Source organism: Podarcis tiliguerta (genome assembly GCF_965153285.1).
Source record: "Podarcis tiliguerta genome assembly, chromosome: 8".
Classification (NCBI taxonomy): domain Eukaryota; kingdom Metazoa; phylum Chordata; class Lepidosauria; order Squamata; family Lacertidae; genus Podarcis; species Podarcis tiliguerta.
This window is the reverse complement of record NC_139541.1, coordinates 49,568,369-49,592,281: the sequence shown is the minus strand read 5'-3', so window position 1 is coordinate 49,592,281 and position 23,913 is coordinate 49,568,369. Positions and strand designations below refer to the sequence as shown.

The window sequence follows — 23,913 nt, the reverse complement described above, 5'->3', positions numbered from 1 at the left end:
CAAAGTTCAAGAGTTCAAGACACGAAGGCTTTAGCAACTAATCCACACCTAATGACCCACCTAAGTGGGATTCAGGAAATCACTCAAGAAATCACTCAAGATATCCCTCAAGTAATTAAGGAACAAAAGAAGAAAAGGCACACTAGCCTGGGAACCTCCTCTCTGCCCAGAACATTGGAGGCTATACACCACACCTCCTCAACAGTATTTATAGGAACTCAAACACTGAGATCCTGCTCTGTTCCAGTAACAAGAAGCCGAAAGCACCAGCCTGAAGATGACGAGTGAGACCTCGTCGAAACGTCGCCTAGACACCCCAACTTTTACACGGGAAGACACCCGAGGACACCAAAACCTGCATTCCTGTACCCGTGAAAATCTACGAAAGCATATATATATATATATATATGAATTTCTCTTTATTTTAGTCTGTTTTTTAGACAGGTGCAGTTGGCTTTTTCCAGCAAAGGTACCTCTTAAAAGTGAAACCGTGAAGACATCTGATCGCTAACCAAAAAGTAGATATGACAAAGGGTCATGAAAATGGTGGCTTTTTAAATAATGTAAACACTACATTCGATTTTTGTTTTCGTTTTACTTTTTTTGGTGGTTTTTTTCTGGTGTATTTTTTATTTTTTTTAAGAGATTATTTTATTTTTTTCTTTGTTTTTTGTATTTTTTCCCCTTTTGTTTTTGCAGCACAAACACCCCCACATGAGAGAAAGAGAGAAAACACCATTCACTAAAAGGAAGGATTGTAAGGGCAAGGGTGCGAGGGAGGAAGAGGAAGCAGCATGAAAAAAAAGTATTCACAGGGAAGCATGGTGGGGGATTAAAAATGAGAATGGAACAACAAAAATAATGCCCTCTCGATTTAAACTAACCCACTTAAAAAAAAAAATTAAACAGAAAAAGGAAAGGACATTGGTAATGCATAACACAGTGTCATTCAGAAGGGAAAAAAGTCAAAGACGAGAGCATTTAGGGAGGCCAAAGACAGGTGTGCTTATTATTATTATTTTTAAAAATACAAATCCAGAGAGTGAACGAGACAATTCAGAACAGTGAATCATTATTAAACGAGAAAGTTAAAGAGACATCCCTCTCTGCTTGCCTGGCCCACTCTGAAGGCAGGTGTGTCGGATCATCGTGTAGACAAGAGGCTTTTGGGGAGAGAACGCTTTCCTGGAGTGGGCAACAATTAGTACAGCAACGATTAAAATACAAAGAGCCACTAACAATTCCCACTGGGATTCTGTTGCTGACAATCTTTTTGCACCTAAATGTTACCACCTACAAGGTCATGGCTAAGGTGAGTGAGATGCAAGGGCAAAGGAAGGGACTTGCCTCCATTATCCCATCCCCCCTGAGCAAAAAGCAGCACCTGTAATAGTAGAACGGGAGAGGGAAACTGGGAGGCCCATAACTCCTCCGTTTTATTTTATTTTTTATTTTGCTGCATTTCCCACAGATGTAGGGTGCCTTGTTGGCTGGGCAAGCCGTTCCTGAACTTTCTTGGCTGATCCCCTATAGCTGGCAACCCTCTATATGAAAGGTTGTTAGGGTCTGCGTCTTAATGGCCGTTAGAATCTGCCAAGATTTAAGATGGCGGTTTGTATGGGTCAGACTTCTGCTTGCTCAAAGGTTTCACCCTACCAGTGCCAACAAGCAACCAGAACCAAGTCCAATAGAAAATGTCTCTCTTAGAATGGGTTCACAATGCCATTGTGTGTGTGTGTGTGTGTGTGTGTGTGTGTGTGTGTGTGTATTTATAGATCTCTGTGTTTTGTGTGTGTGTTTTAAATAAAGCAAGAGGGGAATCGGGGTGGGGAGAGACCTTTCTGTTCTTTTCTTTCTTAACAAAATCCGTAAGGAAGTCAAATCTTTAATTTCTCTTCTTTACCCTTTCATCATCATCATTAAAAAATTCTCGTTTTGTTTGTCTTAGGTTCTAAATGTAAAGACTAGCCTAAAACCAGGTTTTACACAGCAAACCTACAGAAGTGCACAGCCACCATTCCAAAAATTCAGGACATCAGACACCGAGGCGATATGGAAGGCTGCGTGTCTTTATACAAAGGCTCAAAGTTCATGCTACTAGTGAAGAGGATCCGCGCTGGAGAATCAGAAATGGAGAGTTGGGGGAGGGGGGCCCACAGGAGGCCTGGTCTGAACATAAGTATTGGGTGGATGGGAGCACGGAGACCCGGAATCAAATATATTAGAAAAGGAGTAATCCTCCAAATAAAAGCTGTACTTAAACTGTGATAAAGGATGGGGGATGTTCTCCCCACCATCTCTCCTACATAAAGAGCTTGAGCACGGACTGTTTGTGAGAAGGGGGAATTCTTGCACCTGACCTGCGGGGCATAGGAGGGATGCTACCTCAGGTACAACTTTCAAATTGCTGATAGAAATTCCCTTTGCTGGTTTAAAGAAGCAGAGACAGAAGCAGGCCCCTTTCTTTATACTCCTGAAGGATTATATATATAAACATGGTCAATGAAGGGTGCTGGCCTGTCACCTCTATTCTAACCCTATTCTGTTTCTTTCTCCCAGCAAGCTCCCCCTCAGTTTCCCCCCTTTTAATAGGTTTTAACTACTCCATAGCTGAACGGAACTGAGGATCCCTGAAAGCTCAGCGGCCCTGTGGCAAATGATGCATTGCAGCAGCAACTTAGATGGTGGTACATCTTTTTTAAAAATCCACAGGAACTGGGCAGGGGAAGCCATCCTTCCCCGCTCATACCCTAAAGCACCCTATGCACAAAGGAGTCTTTAAAAAATAATATTACCACTTTTTTCTTTTCTTTTTTAAAGAAAGTTGATTCCTTTTAAAACTCACGTAGTATCTTATGCTATGTGGACGGCGAGTTTAGAAAAATTCAGAGTATGGTCTTTTTTCTTTCTTGTTGTTTTCCAAAAGCATCTTTTGCAATGAATTACCTGCCATGACTAGTGCAATCCGATGCATGTCTACTCAGAGGTAAGTCCTGCTGCTTTCAATGGGGGCTTACTCCCAAGTCAACAGGTATAGGCTTGCAGGCAACGTTACTTTAGCAGAAAGGAAGGATTTTAAGGTGATGTCAGGGGCATCAGTGCTACCCAGTACTCTTCTGAGGCAAACTAAAATAAATAAATAAAAGGAAAAGGAAAAAATGTTTTTATATAAAAATTTTCATTATGCCTTTTTATTTACCAACTTGCATGATTCATCATCATTATTAATATTATTATTATTATTGTGTTTGTGTTTGCATGTGTGTGTGTGAGAGAGACTCATATTTTGTTTTGCCTTTTTTTTCAAATATTTTATTTTATTTTCCTCTCGCTGTGATTGTTTCCAAATAAGTTGCTTGCTATACAGGATGGGATGGAGAAAAGGGAGAGGGGTCAGTATAAGCCGCAGCCTCGGAGGTTGTTGGCAATGATGATGTCGGTGACGGCATCAAATACCACCTGGATGTTACCCGTGTCTGTCGCACATGTCATGTGACAGTAAATCTCCTTGTTGGGCGAGCGGTTTTTGCTTTCAAATTGTGCTTGGATATAGGCTGCAGCATCTTCATATGTGTTGGGACCTGCATAGAGAGGGAGGGAGGGGTAGGAGACATTTTTAAAAAAACAAACGTTATAAAAATAAAAATACAAAACTCAGCACAAGTTTAGACGGTAGCTATAAAATAAGAACAGGAGAAGAGCCTCACTACTCAATCAGGTCAAATGCTTATCAAGTCCAGCATCCTGTTCTCACAGTGGCCAACCAGATGGAAAGCCTGCAAGCAGGACTTCTCAATGGACTGCAAGCAAAATTTATTCACGGGAATGATGACTAATACCACCCAAACATACTCCTCTGTGCATACGGATCTTAGAACTTCGGAAACGGCCTCAAAAAGGTCAGATCTCATAGTGGTCGACCGGATGCCTGAGGGAACTCATGAGTGAGCCCTCTCCTCACTGGTATTCTAGAAGTAGGATTCGTAAGGATGTGGGAAATAAAGTTATTGGAAATGTGATCTGATGCTAATCTGGGAATTGGGCTCTGAATATAATGAGCTATTTTCCTGAAAGCAGCTTTGTTTGCCAAATCCACTTCCAGATCAATCTGAGGTGAGTCCACTAAATTAGGTGGATCTGAACCATTTCTCCCTAATCTGAATGCATATTTGAAACACCCACCCACCCCCCTAGTATGTGTTAAGGCTCAATGATCACTCATTTTCTTGACATGCTAGTTTTTAAAAATATATATTAATAATACTGGGAGTGTTTGCATGTTGGGGAGGGGGGCTTTCAAACATGCAACCCCCCCCCCCACTTGCCCTGTGAAATGGCACAGCCTGGCAGAAGCTGCCTTGTGTGATTAGTCTGATGCTTTTTTCCTGCTCTTAGACGGACACTTCCTTCCCACTGATGAGAATCTGCCAACTCTCTGTGACATCATAGTAGCTCAGCTGATGCCTCGGGCAGAAAACAGGAAGGCAATCAGCCAGAGTATGTAGTCTGTTTTCTAGGGGAGTTATCTCTCAGGCAGGACTGGATCAAATATCTCCTGGTTTACACTTGGGGTTTCAGCAGACTCTGCTCTATGGGTCAGTCTGTTGTTTTTCGTTTGCTCCACAGCTGGATCTTGAGCACCTCAGGCGCTGCCATTACATACCTGTATATTCAGGGAAGCAGATGGTCAGAGGTGATTTCTTGATCTTCTCACCAAACAGGTCTTTCTTGTTGAGGAAGAGAATGATGGAGGTGTCAATGAAGAATTTGTTGTTACAGATGGAATCGAAGAGCATTAGAGACTCATGCATGCGGTTCTATGGCAAGGCACATATAGGAAGAGAAGAAAAGAAAGACAAAGAACGAGAGAGAGAGAGAGAAACAGAGAGAAAGAAACAGAAAGTTAGGATTAGAGAAAGAGAATAGTTACCAAACCAGCAACTGAGAAATGATCAAAGATCCACGTGTACCGAAAACCCAAAGAGTTACATATCATGAAGAAGTGAAGTCAAGAAAATGGGTGGTGTTATGATGTCTTCAGCACCTATTCTCCACCTAGCTTTTCTGTGTCATTTAGACAAAGCTCTCCTGGAAAGATATGCCCATGAGAATTACAGAGAAACAACAGTTGCCATATCTGTCAATTAGGATCAGCTAAAAAAAAAGCCTTTCCCAACCTGCTGCCCTCCAGATGCTTTGGGCTACAATAGCCATCAGTCCCAGCCAAGATGGCTGCATGATGTTCGGGCTGATAGGAATTTTGTAGTCCAAAACACCAGACCTTCCAAGTGTCCCTGTTGTCCAGGGACAGTACCGTATTTACAGAAGCCATCCCACTTTTCCTTAGGACATCCCTATTTTCAGCAGAGATATGTTGGAGGGCATGACACACCTGTAGGGCAAGTAGGCCGGCCAGAGAAGGCTGAGCGAAAACATCTCAGAGCAATGAGCTCTTAGAACCCTTTATGATGGTTGGTTGTTAAAGAAACAAACCAAAAGGGCTGAGCCTTAGGTGGAGAGGACAGAGAAAAGATATTGCTGAGGTACATGGGAAAATGTCCCGTTTCATTCTGATTTGTTTACAAGGAGATTAGATGATGTTGGCTATTTAATGAGCATTCAGTCTGATTTGTTTTCAGGGAGGTTAGATGGGAGTGTGTCAAAGGAAGGGTTATCAGTACACTTTCCAAGGCACTTCACCATCCTTTTCCTTATTGCAAAAACCCACTCTTTGGGGGAAGCAGGTTTGTTGTGCAAAACAACCCAATCAGCTATAATGAAAGAAAACTGAATTTGCCAGTGTGTGATTGGATCCCACCTGAAAGCAGGGACAGTCTGGAAGCATCAGACTGGCTCAACATGGTGTGCAGGAGGTGTTGCACAGAAATCATTAAAACTTAGGCTAGGGCAGTTTTCAGGTTGCTCCAAGAGCTCCTGGTCCAAAGAAATACAAAAGTCATTATCTGGATCTATGTCTAGCGCTAATCATTTTATAAACAGATGCAGCCCCAAACAGGCCTCATTTATTTGAGGGACTGATACCTTGCCTTTCAAGAAAGCTATTTCCAACCAGTATCTTCTCTAACAATTTGACTTTTCTTACTCCCAAACCTTGGTTCCCAAGGTTTATATATATAGACTCTTATGAGACATATACCTTTATTTAGAATATTTCTAGGCTTTCTTTTTAGGATATAATCCTCACAAGCCAGTTTATAATCAGAATCAAAATACTTTAAAGCATAAAAGTATCTTATAACTTTTTATACATTTCTATACTTTAATGGTATAAAAATGTATAAAAAGTTATAAAATAGCATCTTAGAAAGAGTATAAACCATTTTAAAAATGGTCCATAGCTTTCAGGAATTCCACACACAAAAATTAACCACTGAAATCTTCCCCAATCTGGTCGCCCTCCCTAGGTTTTGGACTACCACGTCCACCAGCCGAAGTCAGCTGATGGAGTTGTAATTCAAAACATACAGAGGGCACCAGATTAGGAAATGCTGCTCTTTGAAATACATGAGCTTTTAAAAGCCTTCTGAAGATCTTTATAGCAAGGATCAAAAGTGCATTTTGCTGGAGGCCCAGTTATGGAGCTCCCTTCGAGTTCCAGGACATAACACTGAAGATGATCAGTATTGACATCTCAAAAAACCACAGCAGCACAGAGTCTCCACCTGAGTTTCCCCATCCAAGCCTTAGTGTCACCACTTGCATATCTCCCAAAAAGATGATGCAGATTGGCATAAAACATGCACGTCCAAAGCGAGATAAATGTTCTTGTATGGTCACAGACCCAGCATAAATAAATTAATACACCAAAATAATACAATTTCCAACACACACTGAGTTAAGAAATGTGATACTTAGAACCAAACAAAGACAAAATTAAATCAACAAAACCCCTTTATGGTCTTTGCAGCAGAAAGTAGAAACCCATCAACTGTTTCCGATATTGTCTTGTTCATGTCAGTTAATAAGTAAGTTAAATACCATCCAAAAGTCCTTCTTGAGTTTCCCATTTTTTCGTATTCTTTTTCAGGGCACTTGAGAGAGTCTTTAGACTTTCTTTATTGTTTGGATGAATGAAGGCTTGAGCTTAATTTATTGTTACAAGATGGCCATGGGTGCTGTTTGTCCCCCTTCCCACCATTTCCACAAAACATTTCCTTAGTGCTTCACAGCTTTCCTGGCTGCCTGCACTTCCTGATTTAGAAAAGCTCTGGGGGGAAAGTTATGCTATCTCCCTGGAGCATTAACTGAAACATTTGATGACAGGAAAGATGGCTAACAAGTAGAAATAGGGAAGAAATTTGATTAACTTCACATTTAGAGGTGAACCTACTTAATTCACACTTTCTGAAATAACACACAAACCAAAATAGAGCCAATCTTCAAAATGGACACTTCTCTGAATTCTACAATGCAGTTCTCCAGCCAAGTAAGGACACTTCCCAAAATTAACATACCCTGTTATTAGTGCTGGGGAAGGAGAGGGCATATACTAGGCCAGAGGAGAAGCGGTCACATACTGCTGGAGTGAGAGTCCTTTATAGCATGGAACTGTGCTCTTCTTGGGTGGGTGATGGAGGGTGAATACGTGTCCCAGGTAACAATTGAGGGTGGGTTAAGCCTGATCTTGTTGTACAGCAGGTATCTCCCAGTTTGATGTTTCTTGGCATTGACTGATAGAAAACCTGTTAGTTTTGAATAGCTGGCTGTGTGAGAGTATACTTGTCTCTGGTATGCGTCTGGGAAATGAGGGGGTAGGGAGGAATGGAGTGCCTATTTCCAACCCAGTGATCATGGGGAACAGGGCGGCAGGATTCTATCATAAGACACAGGATATTTTTTGGCACAGTCCTAATGTACTAATCTACTGCACCTGTTTCTTTCAGCAGCTTCAGGTGCAGAAGTCAACAGGTGAAGCTGTTCAGTGTTCTCCCGGCTCATGTGTGCGCACTGTGTGCTGCTGTTGAAGGAACAGCTACGGGGGCCGACTGAGAAAGCTGGCAACCCTGACCCAAAGGTACCTGTCTGCTTGAAGTCACAAGATACCTGACTTGGCTTCTTTGGCTCCTAGCTTCCCCTCTGCCTGCCACCTCTTGTGGGGTGGACATTGGCTATAAGCCCTGTAGCCATAAGAGAAGCCTTGTTGAATCAGATGAAAGGGATATTGTTCTTGGAATTTCAGAACATAAGAAGACCCAAAGGCATATCGAATCAAGCTATCTGTTCTCTTCCCAGATGCCTCTGGGAAGCCTGCAAGCAGGACAGGAGTGCAGCAGCACTCTTCTTCACCTGTAATTCACCTGTAATCCCCTTTTAAAGCCATGCAAGTTAGTGGCCATTGCTATCTCTTGCGGGAGCAAATTCCATAGTTTAGCGATGGAGAACACTTCCTTTTGTCTGTCCTGAATCTTCCAATATTCAGCTTCATTGGATGACGGCCCTGAGTTCTAGTATTATGAGGGATGGAGCAAAACTTCTTATCCTTTCTGCAACTATGCTATGCAAAATTCTATCTGCCTCTATCTGCCTTCTATCACATGTTCCCAAAGAGATGGGACAGACTTTCATCATTTCCCTAAACGAAGCTGGCAACAACACCTTCTAGTGCACAGCAGATGGAAAAAGAAGTATGCAAATCACACGGCTACCCTAAAGTTAGTCTTTGCTGGCTCTCAAAGAGGCATTGCCCTCAAGGGAAGCATGTCTGTGTCAGGGCTGAGCCCAAGAGAGAGTTTTAAAAGGGCCTCTTTGACCTCCTGTTCCTTTGAACAGCTGGGCCATTTGGCTTCTCTACTGTATCGCAATTAAACATCCCTGCATTAATTGGAAGAAGAGTACATTGCAACAGTTCTGGCTATTAAAACCTGCCGAAAGTCAAACACAAACCACCTCATAAACCAATTTGTCAAGTCAGAACCAGGAAATGGGATTCAGACAGTGTACTGGGAATTGACTGTCCAGAAACCCCATAAATAACACTTGTTACACAGAGAATTCCCTGCTTTCCTGCTTTGTTTTGAGTGCCACCATGTATTAATGGCTGGGGATCTTATGTAGGAAAAGAGCTTGTTACAGAATCAGGTTGGCCAACTGGTGACTGCATCTTGTGTAAGATAATGGCTTTCAGGCACAAAGCAATCTCCCCTTTGGAAGAATAGTTTGCAGTGGTGCGATGAGGAGAATATGGCAGGAAAGAGGGAAGCCGTGCAGGCATTTACGTGAGCAGGATTTAGGAATGTAGAGCTTGTCTACAGAAGTCTCTTCAACATGTGGCCCTCTAGATATTTTGGGCTACAACTCCCATTAGCCCCAGTCAGTGTTGCCCATCAGCCACCATCCAGTAATTAATCTAATCCAGGGATAGCCAACATGGAGCTGCTCAAACGTTGCTGGACCATCCCTGACCATTGGCCATGCTGGTGGGGGTTATGGGAGTTGGTATCCCATCTAGAGGGCATCATGTTGGTTGTCGCTGATCTAACCCTTTCAAAAAGACACCTGCAGCACAGCCCTCTCAACTCCAATGTTAGTTCCACTGTGGTCAACAGAGTCCCAAGTAAGTGTACTTAGGGTTGCAGCTTTATTCCATCGTTTTGCAACTGTGCAGAGAGCGTCTACGCACACACAATATGTACATCCATTGGCTTTGTTCAGAACTTTAACTGAAAGTGTAGTCATTGGGAGTCACCAACTCAGTACAACAGTCACCAACCCAGTTCCTTACCCCATGCACCCACTTAATGCGCAAAAAGGATGAAACATTCAACTTACCATGGAGGAATCCTCACTGGGCAGAAATTTCCTTATGAAGAAACATGTATTATGCCACTCACAAACATATTTACAGCCCTGTTGGATCAGGCCAAAGGCCCATCTAGTCCTACATGTTGTTCTCATAGCAGTCAATGAGATGCCTATGGGAAGCCCATAAGTAGGACCTGAGTGCCACAGGGCTCTCTCCACTTCTGATTCTTAGCACAATGCCCTTGGCAGTGGAGGCAGATCAACATCACTAGTAGCCACTGATAGCCTTATCTGCCACAAATTTGTCTAATCCTCTTTTAAAACCATCCAAGTGGGCGGCCATCGCTACAACTTGGTTATGGGCGTTCTCTAGTTTTAACTATGCACCATGTGAAAAAGTACCTCTTTTCACCCATAACAGACAAAACTGTTAATCATTCTGTGATTTCCTTGAGGCTTTCTCAGAAGAGGAAAACCCAATAAAATATCTCAAACGCTAGAAAAGAGCTGGCATTTTATTAACATTTGGTAACTAATAAATACATTACTGACAGCCAATAAATTATTACAATAAGAATCAAAAGACCTATTAAATCAACAGACAGTCATTCGCACTCCATACAAAATGACAGTTAATAATGGTTCAGAACAATCAAATGTGCAAAAAAATTAAAAACAAGATTCAGCAACTAACCAGCAAATAAAAAGTAGGATTTAGCAAGCATCAAGGGCCTTTCAAAATTCTTGTATTTATTTATTTAAAGCATTTCCCTAAAAAATAAAAAAATCTACCGTGGGGGGAAAAGGGTGGGAGGCCAATGACGACCAAGTGTAAAGATGGTTGGAACGCAAGTTTAAAGAATGTAGCTGAATTGTTACATTAGGACAAGGGCAAAATGGTTTGTGCCAATCTAGTGATGCACACAGACAAGAATCAGTCTTTTAAAAGTGTGTAGCTAGCCTAGCCTTCCCCAACCTTTGGATTTTGTGGACTACAACTCCCATCAGCCCTAGCATCATATAGCAGTGCTGGATGGAGACAATGGGAGTTGTAGTCCAAAGCCTCTGGAGTGGACCAGATTGGTGGATGTTGTCCTAACTGGATGATGAACTGTGTCTGCAAACTTTGCATGTGGGTCATCCCCCAGTACTGTTGCCAGGGGTGCATGAGTGCAACCAGGGTTAAAAATTGGGCAACCCACCAGTTTAGGCCCTCCCCCCACATCAAACAACTGATAGGCACCATGGCTGATTTTCTGACAGGGAATGCATCTGCAGACAGTGGGACTGAAGTCTTGGCTTGAAAACCTGCTTCAAGGTGCAACCCAGAGTGCACCCTGAAGGGTTTATATCAGGGATGGGGAACCTTAGGCCTCTCCATCCAGCACTCAATACTCTCTCCAGACCACACCCACTTCCACTCAAGAAACACCCTCACTGACCCTGCTACACACTCTCCTTGAATGCTTTTGATTGACTGGAGTGTGACTTAATATAATGTCTCTAGCTTGGCAGGATGAAGGACGGAAATTGTGTATGTGAGAGAGTGGAAATCTCTGGCATGTGTGGCTTGAATAAGCTGAAAGGTAAGACTCATACCTGTTAGTCTGGCTACTTTGGCCTCTGGCCACACCTTTGGCACATGACCCCTCAGACAGGAATGTGTCCCTCAAGCTAAGAAAGCTTCCTTACCCTACCCTTGGTTCCCTCTTTGGAGGAGGGAAATAAATGAGTGAGGACTGAATGAATGAGTATCAAGAATCTCTCCAAGCCACAAAGGAAAATCTAAGAGAAGAACCAAGTACAGTCATACCTTGGTTTTCGAACAGCTTAGTTCTCGAATGTTTTGGCTCCCGAACACTGCAAACCCGGAAGTGACTGTTCCGGAGCTTCCTGCAGCTAATCAGAAGCCGCACTTTGGTTTCTGAATGTTTTGGAAGTTGAACAGACGTCTGGAACAGTTTCCGTTTGACTTCCAAGGTACAACTGTAGTGTGAGAAACCTGCACGTCTACTTTATTACCCTGGCTGTCATCTTACAAACAATGGGTTGTAAAACAGAACCAAATCTACAGAGAAGAAAATAGTTGTAAGAGGGAAATCCTCTGTATTGGGTGGCGGGTGGCGGGGAGAGACACTTTCAAAATAAACTAATTAAGGCTAAGATGCAGAACCATAAACCCATGGTAGGGGCACTGCAAAACATACGGATTCCCAGAAGAGTGGGAGGGACGGGGTTGTGGGGGGGAACAGGCTGCCCCAAGTTCTTCAGCAGTTGCAGCAGTCTTATTTATGTGCTGCACATAAAACCTAGGGTTCACAGCCAACCCCCCCCTTATGCATCAAGGCAGATGTGTGCATGTAGAAACAGGCTTCCACGTGCACAATGGCACAGTGCACATTTGGTACACATCAAAATGGTTGGGCACATCTTCTGTTGCCAAAGGGAAAGTGCTGCTCTGCCCCAGAGACTCTAGCTCAGCAGTCAAGCACCTGCTCTGCATGCCAAAGATCCCAAGTTCCTGGCATTTCACCTGCTTCTCATGAAGCAGGCGATGAGTAAGCATTCTCTCTGAAAAGGACCCTGGAGAGCCACTAGCAGCCAGAGGAGCAACTAGAGGTGGAGGAGGAATTCAAGTTTGCTTGCATTTTAATGAGAAACTATCTAATTCACACTTTCTGAAACAATATGCGTTTGGAAACATGGATATTCTTAGAGATTGGCGTGTCTCCAAATGTTGCAATTCAGTTCTCCAACCAAAAAATATTTTAAAAATGCACAGTTTAAGGGTTAAATGCATCTATTAGTGAAAATAACACAAAAAACCAATTATATTAGGGGAATCATTTGCAAAAGTGTGTGTATTAGTCAAAACTGTACACAAAAATATACTTATTGGGAGAAGTTTGTACTGTGCTCACGAATTTTCATTAGGATTTTTTTTTTAAATCTCAAATTGCTGCAGAAATGTGGAGAACTGAATTTCAGATGGGGAAAATATGAAAAACGTAAGAGAATGGAAATGGACAGATTCCTCCATCCCTAACTTCAACACTGGTGATGGAGCAGCTTCTTCCACCACACTTTGAAAGCAGCTTAGGGAACACAAGGCGGACTTCAAGACACAGAGCTCTGTCCTTCAGTACCTCATGGCTGCCCCTGTGGCAGACGCCACACCCTGTTTAGTGGTAGGGTTGACCCTGACCCTAGTCTATTTCACTTATATAGAACCCTGCTTCCCTGGAACACAAGGGAAGTTACATTGGAGATCTTGCATCTAGGCACTAACCACAACTAGGCTTGCTTAGCTTCAACAAGGCAGCTGCAGCAGGCTCCTTCAAGTCATAATCAAAACTGCAGGTTGCTGAGTTGGCTCACTAAAAAAAGAAAGATAAAAAGAAATCCAAAAGCTGCAGCTTGGCGATCCCTTTAGTTATGATAACCGAAGAAAGGTTACAAAGGAATGAGTGAGCTTTTGACTTCAGAAAGACTATTTAGCCCCCATCCTAGACACACGTAAACCCACTGAATTCAATGCAGCTTATTTCTCCATAGAGGATTTTGTTTTGTTTTGTTTTGCTTCACCTCCAGACTGATTAAGAATTGCTGGGGACACATGAGGCCACACCTTGCTGAAGCTAAGCAGTGCTTGGGGGTGACTGCATGTATCCCACCTGGGGCTCCAGGACCGAAGAAAGGTGAGTTAAGAGCAAATTCAGAAGACTGTGCACTGCTCTGCGCAGTTGTCCTTTGTGACCATTCACTGGGTTTCAATAAAGGGATTACCTTGCTATTACTACTGATATGGTGCTATGTCAATTTCACGCATTAAGATGAACGTAACTGAGCAGACCAGGTGTCAGGAGACAACATTGTCAGGCAGCTGCCAATGGCAAAACGATGCCTCCAAGGCCCTGACGTAGCATTGCTCTGGAGTTGGATATAACCCTAAGTCTTTAGACAATTTGTACAACTCCTGTTTTCCAGTTTTGCCTTTGGCTTAGTAGACTTTTTCTTTAACTGCACTTCTTATGGTTTATCATACTAATCCTATGTTTTAGCAATGTTATTAGAATTGGATGATTGATTTTAACACTGGAAACTCTCTGCTCCAATCTAACCTAAGTAGAAGGTGTTTATAAGGCTGCAGAGATTCTACAATTATTCTCAACAGCCTTCCCCCTAAAGAAGACTTAATAGTGTTTTGTTTTGTTTTTTTTTAAAAAAACCACAGCTTGGAAATTGCTGGTCACTGCCATGCTAAGGCCTTGAATACTGCCAAAAGTTCCTTTTCTGTAATCAGCTGGAAACAGAATTAAAACAGCGGTTCAAGACGGCAATGAAAACATTTTTTTATCCTTTCCAGTACCAAATACAGGTGGTATGTGCCAACAGGACAGTAGTTAAATGAGGCTGCTGAGAAACAAGAGGGATGTATGTTTGTCAGCACGCTTGGAGGAATCCCAAGGTTTGCAGAAGTTCACTGTATCTTAACAACAACAACAACAACAACAACAACAACAACAACAACAACAACAACACAAACTAAGGCAGCAACTCTCCAACAGAAAGCAGCTCAATGAAGAATGATTGTGAGCACTAAGCATGGGTGATCATGGGATGCTCTGTTTCGCCACAGTGGCTGGTTGGGGCCCTAAGATTTTATTTTAGGAGGAAGGATACAATGCAACATTTCATACAGGCCCCACTCGTTTTTATCCAGTAATACCACCCCATGACTAAGATCTTTCTTTAATGTTTATCCACCCACCCCCATCCCCATTTTTCTAAATAAGAAAGCCGCACAGGTCATAGCCTTTCCTAGGAAAGGTGCTTCAGTCCTCTGGTAAGTGGCTAACTCATAAGGCAGCAGTGGGGAACCTTAGGCCTGAGGGGTGTGTGTCAAAAGCAGCCCTCCTGGCCTCTCAGTCTGGTCCTCAAGACTCTCCCCAGGCTTCATCTGGCATACCACCTTTTCCCCAGGCCACACCCCTCCTCAGCTTCACCCTGCACCTTCTTGCCTGGCTGGAATGTGTCCCTGAACTCCCATAAGGCCTCTTGCTTATCTGGACAGAGGATAATTATTGGGACATCAGTATCACAGGAGGAATTCACAGTCAGATTTGCACAACAACGGCTGTGCAATTGCTATCCATGAATATAAGGTAGATACAGACATTCTGCTAACTTCTTACCAATCTCAACTTTCATTCATTCAAACAAACAAACAAACAAACAAACAAACAAACAAACCACTAAGTTTCTAGTTCTTATGGCTGTGACAATATGCTTGAATTTGAACATGCGTGGGTGATGACTTTAAAGGCTTTAATGTCTTTGCCCCTCCCTTGTTGTTAAAAAGACGACTCCGAGAAGCATTATGCAAAACAATAGAATAAACTGTGCACATATGCTAAATTTACATAATTCATACAGATCGTGGTATCCAGTTTAACTTGGCACAGAAATTGGATTTATTGGATGCAGAATTTCAACTACTTTAAAACACAGACTATGTGTACACCCATAATCTGAGCATCACAGGCACATTAATGTTGGAAAAGGCATAAACACTAAATAAACAAGCTGGTGTTTTTTTCTGAGTGACCCCACAAAGGGATTTACTTTGGTACTGAATGTTATGTTATTGCCATTTCAAGAACCGCAACGCTCTATTCTGCCAATGGAAAAGAGGAAAGGAAGAGCAGAGTGGAATGAATATGATTGCTGTGGTTACCAGAGGTGGTTGGTGCCTACTGAGATGGTAGGGAGCAAAGTAGGGAGGTCAACAGTAGGTGGCACCAGAGGCAATGACAGGTGGGGTCAACTATAGTTTTATCTCCATTCTCCTCCACCCGGCTGAATTCTACAAGGGCAACACTGAGACTAAGGAGGAGAAAGCTGACAGGCAGTTCCAATGGTCGCAAACAGAAAGGCAGGCAGCTTGGCTGAGGGCAAACTGAGGCTATGGGGGGCAGACGGGCACTGCCCCGTTCACCCTCGTTCATAGATCAGCCTCCACTGGCGGTTAACAGTCCTTGTAGAGGGCCATTGTAACATGAGGAATTTGGGTTGAAAATTTGGCACTATATTAATCACACAGACACACATCTGGTTTTAGTAGTGGCACAGCTTTACAAGGGTATATTATATAGTATATTGCTTCTTGAAAGAGAGATTAAGGCAATAGCAGATTAAAGAAGAGGTCTCAGGACTTTGTTAATCTTGTACAGGAGCATATTCCATGCAACATTTGCTTTACTAACAAACACCACCTGATTTTGTGCTCTTAAAAATGAGCACAGCTAGGATTCCCCATAAGTTTGCTTTGAAAATGTGGGATGAGGAAATCCAAGAGTTCTTCCCCACATCTCCATGGGTTCAAGGCCCATTATGGTTTGGGATACTGAGTCCCGTCTTTTAATGCTCACATTTTGGTGTCCTGCTACAAGGTTTGGCAGTGAAATGTAGGGCTTCTCAAGCCTTACTCACCTTCGGCTACCAATAATCCATAATGACATAGGGACTTGAGCTCCCAGACAAAGTTATAGAATGAATGTAAACAATTCCATCTCAAAATTTGTATTTTTGAATTCACTCATCAGAGTAAACATCTCATCTATTTCGAAATTTCACATTCATATATCAGGAATGCACATTTCAGTCCAAATTAGCTTCAGCTCAACTTTGTTAAGCCACTTCCACCTTAGGGGGAGGTGGAGTTGCGGGCACTCACAACCCCTTCACGCGCGCAGGGGTGTGGTCAGCCCTGGGTGATTGGGGGCGATTCCCAGCTGCATCACTACGCAGGCAACCAAGCCGATTGCTCTGGGGTGTGTGGCCTGTTTGATTTAAGCAGGATGCAGCGGGAATCTCACCCCTTTTCGCACTTCCAGCTGCTCCGGTTTTCCCACCCTCCTGCCCTTTAGGTTTTTTCATCTCTTGACCTCGATAGGACTTTGGTTGGTTGCCGTTAAGGGCCTGGTAGGACTTTTTCCACTTGGCAAATTGGCACTGGCCAATTTTTCGCCTACCTCATAGCAAATCGTCACAGCTTTGTAAGGTTTGGCATTGGAATATTGCTGGAGAAGAGAGGAGGGGAGGTAGCACCATCACCTCCCCCACACATTGAAGGGTATTCCTTTAAAGGATTCCGGGGGCATGGCCCTGTCCGAAGCCTGGGGAGGCTAGGGCCTAACGCAAGACCCCTATCTGTGGCCCTGGGGGAGCTCCTAGTTGATGTGCATCAGCAGGACTCCCTCTACTGGTGGTTAACCCTTCCCAGACTCCGCACAGATGGACAGGAGTCAGATATAGTTGGTTAGGTCCAATGCCTAAGCCAATACCGCTCACAATCTGTAACCATTAAAGTTGTGTCCTTTTTTTAGCCCATTAACCTAAGATACTATTGTCAAGTGTCTTATTCAAGCTTGGGGGTGGGGTGGGACCTTGCCACGCAACTATTGTTGCTGTGACCCAATGTCCTTTACCCATCTATTTGAGTCTGAGGTCTTTTCCTATTTCTTGTCTTCTCTCTTTCTGTCACCTTCACCTACCCACACATCATTCCGAAACTCCATTTGGCTTGCTGACACTCCAGAGGAAACCCAAATTGAAAAGTCCACATGGGCATTGGTATAACACTGCAAGAACAATCTGTGGATGACTCATTGGAGTGTGTGTATGAAAACTTTATCTAATGAAAAACTAATTCCAACGTATTAGGATTTCGCCAAAATCAACAGACAAATCACTGAAGGTGCCCCTTGCTCTATTGACATATTGGCTTTATACCACTTTAATGGCCACAACTTCGCTCACCCTCAAAGAATCTTGGGAACTGAAGTTTGGTGAGGCTACTGAGAATTCTTCATTAGAGATCCCTAGTGATGATGCCTCAAGACATTTTGGTGCATGAAGGAAAATACCAAATCCTTATGTGGAGGTCAACATTTTAGAAAGTTTCACTCCCTGCCTTCATCTACCTCATTTCACTCTGCTGCATCACCATGCTAAGGAGGAGGGTCAGCCTTGATCCCAGGACAATTTGCTGACTACAGCCCCAGGATTTCTGAAGACCACATGCGGCCCTCAGAATAATTTCCAGCCCTCTGCAAGCAATCAGTTCAGAAATAGAATCTGTCCCACCTCCCGGCAGCCTGCTGTGCTAGGAGAACGAGAGAGATCAAGGGAATAGAGAAGAGGGGAAAGGGAAAGGGAAAGAGATGGGGGAAAGGATGGAGCAAAGCTCCATTGGCTCTGGCTCCACCTACCACTCCCTACTGAAGAGGGATAAATAGGAACCTAGAGAGCTCCTTACACCAAGTTGGACCACTGCCCTATCTAGCATATTAGGGTCTGCAGTGCCTGGCAGTGGCTCTCCAGCCTTGCTGGGAGACACAGGGGATTGAACCTGGGTCTTCTGGCATGCAAAGCAGGTGCCCCACCTCTAAGCTACTGCCATTCTACCTACAGTACAGTTACTGCCTTCAGGCGTTAGCATGTGTTCTTTTTCATTTGGGGAGCACACACCTGTTTTAATGAAACCTACCCCCCCCAACAACCAGGTACTGCGTACTTTGTTGAGAATGCCAAGGCTAACTTTGGTGAAGGCTTCATGAAAGGCTGAGGGAAGCCTTAACGAGAACACACTTGGAAGCATGCCAGAGTGGTTTCTGCAAAACTAAGCACAACTCCTGGGATGAGGCGGAGCTGAAAGGGCCACAGCTCAGTGGCAGAACATCTCCTTTTCAAGCCAAAGGTTCCAAGTTTAATCCCTGGCATCTCCAGGTAGCACTGAGAATTTCCTCTGCTTTAAACCCTGGAGAATTGCTGCCAGTCTCTGCAACCCTGTCCCTCCCAAACAGGGAGGACTACCGTGTATTGAGTTTGCCTTATGCTACCTCCTGCAACTTCCAAACCCACCAGCCTGTCCTTGGACCTCTTCCTCTCCTTGCCCAGCCCTTCCTACAAGACCTTCCTTGAGTTCCTGACCCTTCCTTCTCCCTCCCAATCTTGCTTCTCTGCCTACCTGTCTCTTGCCCACCTGCTCCACCAAGTCTTGCACCTGACCCCTCTTTGCTCTGGAGCAAATCCTACGCTGTCTTCCATTGGACCTGATTCCATCCTTGGCTTGCTTATTTCTTCATTTTAAGCCTGCCCATGCACTAGGCTCACTGCCCCCCACTTCCCAGTAAGCTGCCAAGAAATGGTATTGCCAGAAGTGTGTGTCACACCACAATGGTACTTGTGTAATTTGCCATGCTTACAGCCCTCTTGAAGCAAAAGTGCAACCACTCTAAGCAGGGCTGGTTCTGCCCATTCACCCTTGCCTGCAATGCACCAGGGCAACGAAGCGTCCCTCTGGGACATTCAAGGCAATTGCAATCGTGGTTGCCTGGCACTCATCAGGGCACTGGAAAAGGGGGTTGAGGAGAGCAGCAAATACCCGAAGACACAGGATCTGCCCGACCCCTCCTTGAAAATGGGTGTGTGTGAAGGCCTCAGCCCCTTGCCTCTGCATGATACCATAACACAGTGCCTGCATTCAAATGGCGGTTTATTCTGTTTCACAATTTCCCCCTAACTATTAACTTCCACATCACATTTGAGATTTGACATGTCATAAAAGCCACTCCCAGAACTATAGTAGAATATACTGCAAGCCTGGTGCTAATTTCTGTGCCATCTGCTTCCAGAAAAAATCAATTCGCAAATAATATGGAAATGAGTGCACTGTTCTATGACCGGGGGGGGGGGGGGGGCGGCAGGGGGGCGGTGGTGGTTATAATACGATAGATCAACACAGCTGCCTGGATTTTTGGACACATCACAATTTAGCAGTAACACCGCTGTCACTGGGCTTCTGCACTGGGTCAAGCACACAATGTGTGAATCTGCCTCTTGCAAACATGCATACAGCCATACCCACACAACCCACACCTCCTATAAATCTGATGAGTAAGCATACATAACTGAAACCACACAATTCCTACAAGGTGGTTCACAAGCACTTTTACCAATTAATAGCTGAGGACTGTCTAAGAAACAATAATTTATCAGCAAGCTGGCCCTCACAACCCCCACGACACTGTGGAAAGGGTTATAAATAGAAACAAAGCAAAGCAAATCTACCACAAAGACAGATTTGAAACGATGAGGAACACTTTCAAAAGACTGAGGTAAAATCTGTTATTAGCAATGTAGATGCATTTGGATCCGGGTTTTTCTAACTTTCTACCTTCAGGCAAACTGCTGCAGAGGAACCTCTGCTCCCTGGAGGGAACTCTGCAACATCTCCCAGGGCTGATTTATGTGGGTTTTCTTATCATCTGAGTGGGGGACATTAAGAACGGGGAAGTTCAGGCACTTAGAATATAATCTTGAACTTTGGCAATGCCTCTTGAATGCCTAGATGGAGGATAGAGAAGGGTGGGTGAATTTTCAGAAACTTTGCCTATTGCACAAAGGTCAAATTAACAAGAGTTGCTTCTCCCATTTTTGCCTTTGTCTCTACCCACCAGTGGCCTGTGCCCCACCCCAGGCTGCCCAGAAGGAAATGTGGAGAAGGATCCCTACTACTGGAATCCACGCTAGAACACAGCCCATGCTGGGAGTTTCTAGGGAAGGGCAAAATTTGCAAGCAGGTTGTTGAAATATCACAGACAGGTTATTTGCAACAGGTTTTGTGTTTTAGCTTATCAGATTCCAAGCAGAAATGGCAAATGCAGGTTAAATGGAGAGTGGGGAGATTGCATTCTGATGCAAACAATGCTGCAAAAACAAAACAAAAAACAAATGTGCATTTCTAAGGGACACTGATCCCATAATAAGCAACTGTCATCTGCCTGTCTTCCTTGTGGTTGTGCTTGCAAAAAAAAAAAGGTGTTGGCGGCAGTGGGGGTGGGGCAAAAACCTCTCAGAGAAATGTGTTTGCCATTATTGTCTTTTCTCACCGAAGGACCCTGATAATCCAAATGACCTTAGGTTATTCCAGAATTACCAACTATATTCCACTATACACTTATATTTGGACCTGTTCTATTAAGAGGCACTTCAGGATGACTTCTTCAGGCATTCTATTTTTAATTTTGGAAGCAACTAACATGCCCCCCACAACCCCCAGACCTCAATCTAAGCCATACAATCCTGTCCATCTGATTCTGGAATAGAAGCTTGAGTTTCAGTGTATCTCCAGATTGTTTGACCTTCTTAAGGAACTAGGAAAAAGGAGATGGAAACTGTGGAGGTTCCTATAGGCTTGCTTTGGAGAGTCAACATTTCATGATGCTCCAATACGTATTTTGGGCAAAACCAGATGTGATACTGGGAGATCTGCAAATAAGGTGTGTGTACACTTGTGTTTTATGTGGCCGAGAAGCCTTTTCAATGAGCATTCATCAAGGTTCAGGCAGTTATACATGAACTTGCTTTCAACATAGTTTGTTTCTGCAAAAGTTCAGGGGTGGACATATTGCTTTGTTTGCAATGGGTGCCATGCCTTTGCACTTCCTGCTAAAATCCTATAAGTTTTCATACCACGAATGCTCCTAGTTCCCCCACCCCTTCCCCCACTTTTTTTTTGGCACTACAGTACAAGAATGGCTTGCCGGGTGACAATAATGGGTTGGTAACACTCACAACGCATTGCAGAGCAACTAATAAAGCAGAATGATGTGCAGACTGTCCACTATAAATCTGAAACTAATGCACTATTCAAGTGTCCATGACATGGTGCAGAAGACACCGGCAAAAACAAAAAACCACAGCTCTGGAGGGGTGCTTAATCTGAACCGCAAAAAAAAAAAAAAAACAACGATTTATTCTGTGGAGCAAAACATATAGATATCTGATACCAGTATGCTTTACCTCACAGATCAAATGGCAGCTTTAGTGTTTTCTCTTTTTTTTGGGGGGGGGTTAACTGAAAAATTGAAACACAACAACAAAAAGAACCAGCCTTCAGTCCTCTTGGTCCCATTCCGAATCAGCCTCTCCATCTTCAGAAATCATCACTAACACTTTTTTAAAGAAACCCACTGGAGTTCTTATCCGCACATCTGCCACAGTACATTGAAGTTTGTCCCTTCAATGTCAAACACTTAAGGCTTTGGATTGCCTTCTTAAGAAATAATGATAGCAACTTGGCTCTTGAAACACATATACTGAGGGCTTTAGTGAAGCCTCCTTTACATTAGTTTCAATATTGGCTCCTGTTGCACAAAGAGAAAGGCTGAGAATGCCATCAAAGCATTCTTAAAAGCAGGGGAAAGGGGAATGAGTGCTGGATTTTCTTCTGTTTGGAGTGTCAGGAAAGAGGGTCATTTTGCTTTTTCTTCCTCTTCATTTCAGAAGGGGCAACAGGCTACCTCCCCGCTCCCCCTGCCCCCCAATGTGTGCATGATAAAACTGTCCTGTGAATGCAAAGCTTTACAGTGACAGTGTTACTTTCACAACATTTTTTTTTCCGCCGCATGAATACTGAAGTAGGTACTGGACTCTCCCATCTCAAAAACAGCTGTAGGCTTAACATTTGAGAGGGGGGAACGGAGAACAAACCGGTTGTTCTGACCACGAGATTGCTTCCCCAATGGGTGAACGGGAAGGAAGAGAAGAAAGGGAAAAGAAGAAAGGAAAGAAGAGGGCTTTAATACAGTCCACAGCCACGCAAATTGTTGGCAATGATGACATCAGTTACAGCATCAAAAACAAACTGGATGTTGTTGGTATCGGTGGCACAAGTGATGTGTGAATAGATCTCTTTGCTGGACGACTTATTCTTGCTCTCGTATTGGGACTGGATGTAAGTCACGGCTTCGGTGAAAGAGCTGGGCCCTGCAACAGAGAGAGAGAGACGAAAGCCAGGAGCAAGGTTGTCCTGAAACGCAACACAAAGCCCACCCAACTCAAGTTGACTCCACTTGGAGGTGGACCCAGCTCATGTGGGAATGGGGATAGGAGTTGTGCAGAACCAGAGTTTGGGTCTTTGCAACACTCGCAGCAAAACTTCTTTACACACACACACAGAGAACACACACACCCTGTGCAAATTGTGCTTTATAGTCCTCAGTTCAGTTAGTAATACTGATGAACTCTGGGTGATGCAACTCATGGTCACCCTTAACATCTATACAGTGTTCAAAACACTTCACATGTGTTATCTGGAAGCCAAACAACATGTTACATTAATTGTGTGAATGCAAGGAACATGCTTCATTTTTCCAAGTTTAAATTGCAGTTACTGAAATGCCTGGTTAGGACTGGGTTTGCAGTTTTGTGGGGGAAGATAGATTTGGCCTCATTAAAATCCCCACTCCTTGCAGTTACTATTAGTGCCAGTGTAAGTTTCCATCCCAGAGATAGCAGCAGGCCTGTGGGGGGGGGGGGTCTGGGGGGGGGAGAGAAGGGATTTTTCACAGGGGTTAGGGATGTTTCCCCTACACCCCATCCTCCTAATCCTAATCCTAATCACCCATCCTTCATCCCACAACTGCAATTTAAAATTTATAAAACCCAAACCACCTTGACTGCAGGCACACAATTAATGTAACATGTCGCTTGCCTGCCGGTAATTTTCATGAAAAGGCTGTAACAGAGGCCCATATTACAGATGGGGATAGTGGCTCACTTAGAGCTGCTGAGCAAATTCAGAGGCGATGTGAGATTTGAACATGGAGCCTTGAGGCTGGTTTTCAGCAGAGTTCCCCTACACTCACTCTCAGCATTTGAATCGAGCCCAGAGTTTACTGGAACACACTCTGAAATACACTGTAATTTCACTGAGGGCAGGGATTTCCCTTTTTGCCACATAACCAGTCATGTAAGCTGATGGGATGTCATCACCACCATCATTGCTAATGTATTCATATTAATAATAACGTTAGTATTGTGGTACTATCGCCATTGTCATCAAGACAATGTAATCATCGTCATAACTGAGACCAAGAAGCATTATGGAGCTGACACCACATTTCTGCACATCCATCCTTAAAACAGGGGTGTGGATCCTGCACCCTGGGGGCCAATCTTGGCCCACCAGGAGGTTCAATTTGCCTCTAACCCTAACTCACATGTGGCCCTCAGGAGGCTACTTAGAAGAGAAGGAGGCCATCAGGCAGAAAAAAGTTCCCCCCGTGCAACAGGGAGAAGCAA

The 23,913-nt window shown here is 43.8% G+C and overlaps 1 protein-coding gene across 2 annotated transcripts in view; it reads right to left on the bottom strand.

Annotated features, from left to right (window-relative positions):
- Nucleotides 1–598: 598 nt before the first annotated feature.
- GNAO1 (G protein subunit alpha o1) overlaps nt 599–23,913 on the bottom strand; it is a 165,897-nt gene continuing 142,582 nt past the window's right edge. The window contains exons 7-8 of one of the 2 annotated variants that reach the window (XM_083452723.1): nt 4,664–4,817; nt 599–3,581 (exon numbers count right to left, since the gene is read on the bottom strand). In XM_083452723.1, the coding sequence (XP_083308849.1) occupies nt 3,394–3,581; nt 4,664–4,817 (342 nt within the window). In that variant the 3' untranslated portion in view covers nt 599–3,393. Of the gene's footprint in view, nt 3,582–4,663; nt 4,818–22,389; nt 22,597–23,913 lie in introns of those variants that run through there. The other variant, XM_083452722.1, reaches the window with a different exon arrangement.